The sequence below is a fragment of the Vombatus ursinus genome, unplaced genomic scaffold (assembly GCF_900497805.2).
Source record: "Vombatus ursinus unplaced genomic scaffold, bare-nosed wombat genome assembly UNPS02001050.1, whole genome shotgun sequence".
NCBI classification, from domain to species: domain Eukaryota; kingdom Metazoa; phylum Chordata; class Mammalia; order Diprotodontia; family Vombatidae; genus Vombatus; species Vombatus ursinus.
Window position 1 is genome coordinate 7,372 of NW_020940828.1, and position 7,056 is coordinate 14,427.

Consider the following 7,056-nt stretch of genomic DNA (forward strand, 5'->3'; position numbering starts at 1 on the left):
ACTGTAGTTCTATTTTTCTTCTGCCCTTTATAACTCAACTCCTCAAAAAGGCCATCTACAATAGATGCCTCTACTTTCTCTTTTCACTCTCTTCTTAACCCCTTAGAATCTGGCTTCTAATCTTATCATTCTACTAAAACTGCTCTCTCCAAAGTTAATAATGATCTCTTAGTTGCCAAATCCAATGACTTTCTCAATACTCATTTTCCTTAATCTCTTTGGCCTTTGATGCTGTTGAACACTCTCTCCTTGATATGCTCTTCTCTCTAGACTTTCAGGACAGCGCTCTCCTCATTTTCCTCCTATCTGCCTGCTCCTTCATCGTCACTTTTGCTAGATTTTCCTCCAGATCTCTCTCTTTAACTATAGGTGTCCCTCAGAGTTCTGTCCTGGGCCCTCTTTTTTTCTCCCTCTGTACCATTTCACTTGGTAATCTCATCAGCTCCCATCAATTTAATTACCATCTCTATGCTGATGATTCTTGAATCTACCTATCCTCCCCCAAGCTCTCTGCTGACCTCCAAGCTCTCATCTCCAACTGCCTTTTAGACATCTCAGACCAGATGTTTAGCAAATATCATAAACTCAATGTGTCCAAAACAGAACTCATTATCCTTCCCCCTAAGCCTTTCCCCACTCCTACATTCCCTTTTATTGTAAAGGGCACCACCATCCCCCTAGTCCCTAAGGCTCACAATCTGGGAGTCATCCTAGATTCCTCATTATCTCTCATTCTCCATGTTTTCATGTTACCTTGTTGATTTCACCTTTATAATATCCCTGTAATACACCCTCTTCTCTTCTCTGACACTGGCACCAGCCTGGGACAGGCCCTTGTTATCTCATGCCTAGACTACTGTAATAGCCTGCTAGGGGTCAGAAGTCACTTTCCTAAAATGAAAGTCTGATCATTTTACTCCCCTACTCAGTAAACTCCAGTGGCTACCTAGTGCCTCCAGGAGAAATACAAAATGCTCTGTTTGATGTTCAAAGCCCCTTATACCCTAGCTTACCTTTCTATATTTCTTATGCCTTACTCCCCATACAATCCAGTGATACTAGCCTCCTGGCTGTTCCACAAACAAGACACTCCATCTCTTGGCTCTGGGCATTTTCCCTGGCTGTCTCATGCCTGGAATGCTGTCCCTCCTCTGTTTTGGTTGCTTACCTCCCTGGCTATCTTTAAGATCCAACTAAGATCCCACCTTCTTCAGGAAACCTTCCCTAATCCCTCTTCATGCAATTGTTTTGCTTTTTTAATTACTTCCTATTTACTCTGTATTTAGCCTACTTTGTATATATTTACTTGCAAGTTGTCTCTCTCATTAGATTGTAAGCTCTTGAGGGCAGCGACTGTCTTTTGCCTTTTTGTTTTTATCCCAGTACTTATTATAGTTCCCAGCTCATAGTAAACACTTAACAAATGTTTATTGAATGAATGAATGGAACTCAGAAAGACTCTGGTTCACATCCCACTTCTGATGTCTGTGAGACCCTGGGAAGGTCAGTTAACCTCTGAGTGTTCTCTAACCTCTTAATTAGCAAGAATATTCTCTAAGAATTTGATGAGATAGTATATATATATAATACTTTACAAACCTCTAAGTCCTATATAAATATCATCTACTATTATTTACATAGGGAGCTGCAGGCAAATAGGTGGTATGGTGGATCACATTCTGGGCCAGGAATTAGGAAGACCTAAGTTCACATTTAATCTCTATGTGTGTCCCAGGACAAGTCACTTAACTACTATATGGCTTCATTTCTTCAACTGCAAAATGGGGATAATAACTGTAGAGCTAGGAGACATTTCCTTCTGTGAGCCATTGAAGTAACTAGTTCTTAATTAATTGCTTAATTGAACTTATCTTAGTTACTTAGAACTTACTTAGTTACATATTTCCACATCATGAATTACAAAACAGATTTAAGGGTACGTTTCCTACCACTTGCCCCTGGCACCAAAACTGTTAGCTTCATCCCTGTAAATGGAAAATGGTTTCATTCTGTATTGTATAGGTGAGTTGTAGTTTTCTTCACATGATGGATTCACTGTGGAAAGAGGCAAAGCGATACAAAGAAGGTAGACCATGGGACTTTCACACTTAAGTTAGATTTTCTAAGCTACTTGCCACTCTTTCTAAACTACTTCCTATAGTATGTCAGGCAATTTTGGAGGTTCCATTACTATATTCAGGCCCCTCTATTAAATTCTTATTTTTTTCCTCCAAAAGGTCTAACTCAGAGCTCTAAATAATCATAACAAATAATAGCTAATAATTATATGGTACTTTAAGGTTTCCAAAATGCTTTGCAATATTAACCCATTTGTTCTTAGAGCCCAGGTCATTAGGTGTTATTATTATCCTCATTTTATAGATGAGGAAACAGAGTCTGAGAGAGTTTTTGTACAGGATTACACAGCTAGCATATGCCTGAAGTTGGATTTGAACACAGGTCTTCTTGACTCCAGGTATGGTATTCTATCAAATACAAAGCCCAAGCTAATCTATTGGATTCTTACTGTCTTCTTCACTTTTTTTTTTAATCTCTAGGACCGAGCATAGTGCCTTATATGAATACTTCATCATGTCAAAGATCTACAATTTCATTAGTATGGCTTCAACGTTCCCCACAAAGACACAGATCACAATCCCTCCATAACATGATCTTCAAGAATTGCTTTGTCCTCAAAACTCATCATCTTGTGGTCAACATGGCTGAGCGCCTCTCCGTACTTAGCGCAAGTGCTAGTGTTTAAACATCAGAGTCCACCACTGAGCCCGAAGTTGAAGCCTAGTCGACCTGGTAGAATAGCCCAGAGCTTGTGCTCCAATAGCGTAGCTGTCAAAAAATCGATTACTACTCATCCTCCACAAAGATACTAGAAAATGATTTTTCTCCCAGGGTGCTTACACACAGTCATCATTTAACAATTGTTGGTTGTATAGAACTGAAATTTTATCTTCACTGACTGGGGAGAAATGAGGCTCTTAGAGACCAGTAATATCTCTTGTACCGTGAGTGAATTCATCCTGCTTGGTTTCCCCTGCCGCAGGGAGACTCAGATCCTCCTCTTTGTACTGTTTTCTATGATCTACTTTCTCACCATTGTGGGAAACACATCCATCATCTGTGCTGTGTGGTCAAGCCGGCAGCTCCATATGCCTATGTACCTCCTTCTGGCTAACTTCTCCTCCTTAGAGTTGTGTTACGTTGGCTCAGATGTGCCCAAACTGTTGGCCAACATCATCTCTCAGAAGAAAACAATCTCTTTTGCTGGCTGCATCCTCCAGTTCTACTTCTTCTTCTCAATGTGTGCCTCTGAAGGTTACTTTCTATCCGCAATGGCATTTGATCGGTACCTTGCAATCTGCAGGCCTCTTTACTACCCCACCATTACGACCCAAAGGCTCTATGCCAAGCTGGTATTTTTCTGCTGGTTGGGTGGCTTCCTCTCTATATTGCTTCCTGTAATTCTTCTGTCCCAGGTGCCTTTCTGTGGTCCAAATGTCATTGACCACTTTTTTTGTGATTTAGGGCCACTACTGGCTCTGTCCTGTGTTCCAGTCCCCAAAACTACTCTAACATGTGCCACTGTTAGTTCTCTTATTATCTTTATTACTTTCCTCTACATCCTGGGTTCCTATACCCATGTCCTGAGAGCAGTGTTAAAGGTACCTGCAGGAACAGGAAGGAATAAGGCTTTCTCCACATGTGCCTCTCATTTTGTTGTAGTGTCCCTCTTCTATGGCTCAGTCATGGTGATGTATGTGAGTCCAGGATCTAAGAACCAGCCTGGAATGAGGAAGTTTGTCACTTTGTTCTACTGCATGGCAACTCCATTCTTCAATCCCCTGATCTATAGTCTTCAGAACAAAGATATGAAGGATGCCTTAAAGAAAGTCTTAAAGGAATTGTCACAAGAATTTCCTAAGGGATATGAAAAATGAGATGGCTCTGACATTCACCACTGTTGTCTTCATGATGATCTTTATCATCATCAATATGAATGGACACAGAAGACTTCCTAAATTCTCATGACTTCTGATTGTCTAATTCACTACACTCAGGAAAGTGGGATATTTGTTTCTCAGGGTCCCAGTAACCTGCTTTTAAAGAAGCCTAACACTGTCATTTGGCCATCAGCAAAACCCAACACAATTTTTACTCACTATAATATCCTTGGAATGTATATTTAATACTTATGACTGGAAATAGAATAGTCAGATTTCCCAGGCCATGCCTAGGACTCATTCAACTGTGTATGAACTTGACGCTGTCTTAATATTAAATGTGTTTCAAATTTTTTAACACATTTTTTTCTGTAGCCATCTGTAGGTATATCTGGGATATAGATAAGAAGCTGTTAAATAGATAAAAGATGTGGAAGAATCCAACAAACAATAAGCTAACTCTTCCATTAACACACACACACTCACATACACACACACACACACACACACACACACTTTTTGATGGGGAGCAGGAGCCATACTTGTGGTTACATTAAAGTAGAGAACTAACAGTATGCAATGCAAATTCCACATTCTACCACTGTAAATCAGCAACTTCTCTGAAAAGTATAGTCTGCAAGAGATGCTTAGGGCACTGAATTGTTGAGTGATTTGCCCAGGGTCTCACAACAAGTAGATGTGAAAAACAGAACTTGGACCCAAATCCTCCCAACTTTGAGGAATATTCTCTATTCACCATGCCATCCTGCCTCTTATTTTCCTTATTAGATACCGATGATGTGCTCTCGTTGGACATGAAACAAGAAATTAATTCGGCCTACCTACAGGAAATTAACATTTAAAGGTATAACTGAATAAGCATAAAGATATGGCCACACAGAGAGAGAGAGTGAGACAGAGAGAGAGAGAGAATATGTCATTCTAGTCTCCATGATGAAACCTAATGAAACTATTGACCACGTGTCAGACCAAAAGTGAAACAACTTTGTTCAGGGTGTCAATGATGAGTGACTTTATTAGATTATGTGTATTAACTACCAAGTTCAGACACTGCAGTCCTGCTACTGAAGTTTCATTGATTTAGCAGGGACACTATACTGACCCAAAAAAAACCAATGGCCTTAAAAGGCTATGAGTCTTTCAGATATTAATTCCTTCTTATTTATTCCTCATATCTATGACAAAAGTTGCTGCTCTTAAGAAAATAGTGGTTCCTTGATTTGTAGTTACATAGTCCAACTGGCTAGACTTATTCCAACATAGGCAACAGAGAGAATTATAATATAGCATAGAACCCAAACAATTGTGCTATTTTAAAAGAATAAAATTGTTATTTCAATAATAAGCATAAATTATTGTGTTAAATACTAAGCATCATTAAAATATTTCACATTTCTATAGCACCTAATTTTTTTCAAAGCTCTTTTCTACCAACAACTCTGTGAAGGAGCCAGTCTAAGTATTCAAATCCCCATTTTACAGTTGTGGAAACTGAGGTTCCAGGAGTAGCAACTGTCAAAGCAGGGTCTTGAAAAAAGATGTCCTGAGCTATAACTCAGGGTCTTTCCACTATATAATGAGTGGTTGGGAAAGGACTCATGAGATTATTAAACTTACCTCCTCTTGGGAAAGCAAGAAAGGAGGAGTGGACCCCAGGACTCAATCATAGCACAACATCAAGACATCAATATAATCCCATGTGGAAAGAACTTCTTTAATCCAATGGAATATATGTATCTGTCAGGAGTTGGTGCTTCATTATGAATGAATGAATGAATGAGCATTTATTAAGTACCTCCTACAATATGCAAAATACCATGGTGACAGTATCCATTTGGGAGACAGGTGGTGCCACAAGACAATTTTACCATCTTCAAAAACATCAAGGAAAACAGAAAACTTTCAGGAATAAGTAGTTATTCCTTCATGGCAGCTAAAATGAAACCTCTTGTGATCATGAGTTAGGAAGATAAGTAAGAGAGGAAGTGTGTGGTTCTCTGAGTTTCTTGTTGTTTGTAAGTTTAAAGGTGAAACCATCCTTTGTAATGAGGAACAAATAATAGTATTTCACTAATGACCCAGAACTGGTGAACGTTTTGTTCTATTATTCAGAGATTTATGTAAATGTCTGACTATAGGAAGGTCATTTTACTCTGGTACCTAGCCCAGTGACTCACTTGTATAAAGGGCAGTAAGTTAATATCTGTTGAAGAAAAATGGATTGAATTGAATAATCTTTGAAAAAATTAAAATTTCCATATATATAAATACATATATATATACACACATATATATACACATATATATGATATAATTAAGCAACATAAAGTTCCATGATTATTTTCAGATTGAATACATTGACATACTTTGCATACATTTAGAATACCTTGACATTACAAGAAAAAATATTAAGGAAAGACAGGTGGTATGTTATATTGGAAAGAGCACTTGATCTGAATTCAGAAAACCTATATTTTAGTTTCAGCTTCCATTCACTGACAGTGCGGCCTTGGTCAAGATGTTTTATTCCTCTGAAACTCCCCTCAGTCATATAGATATAGATGTGGAAGCAAATAATGGGAACAAAGTAGATCCCTAACAATTTGGAAACACAAATCATGAATACAATAAAATATTACAGAATTGTAAGAAATGGGAAAAAAAAGATGGACTCAGGGAAATCTGGGAAGAGTTGTATGAATTGATATCATTCTCAAATAAGCAGAACCAGGAGACAAATTTGTATAATGGTTGCAATAAGATAAAGGAAAATTATACCTGAAACCTTGTAAGATTGAACGGACTGTTGCAGGGCCTTCTGAGAAATGGCTAAAGAATAGATTTATTTGTATATCAATCCAAGATAGTGAAGAAAAGGAAGCATTATGGCTACATTTTCCCAATATTCCTCTCTAAACAATTTTGAAATAATACCTTAAATAGAATTCTAAAGCAACATAATCAGCAAAAGGTCAGGGTGAGACATTTTTTCAGCCAAGGACAACTGAGGTCAAAAGGAGGGGTCTGTGGTACTAGGACAGGGTGGGAGCACAGTGTGGTAAAGAAACTAGCTGTG

The 7,056-nt window shown here is 38.4% G+C and overlaps 1 protein-coding gene across 1 annotated transcript; it reads left to right on the top strand.

The window, feature by feature from the left end:
• Positions 1-2,987: 2,987 nt before the first annotated feature.
• LOC114042868 (olfactory receptor 11H2-like) lies at positions 2,988-3,956 on the top strand. The gene has a single exon (XM_027861622.1). It carries the CDS (start codon positions 2,988-2,990, stop codon positions 3,954-3,956), a length of 969 nt encoding a protein of 322 aa, XP_027717423.1.
• Positions 3,957-7,056: the final 3,100 nt, after the last annotated feature.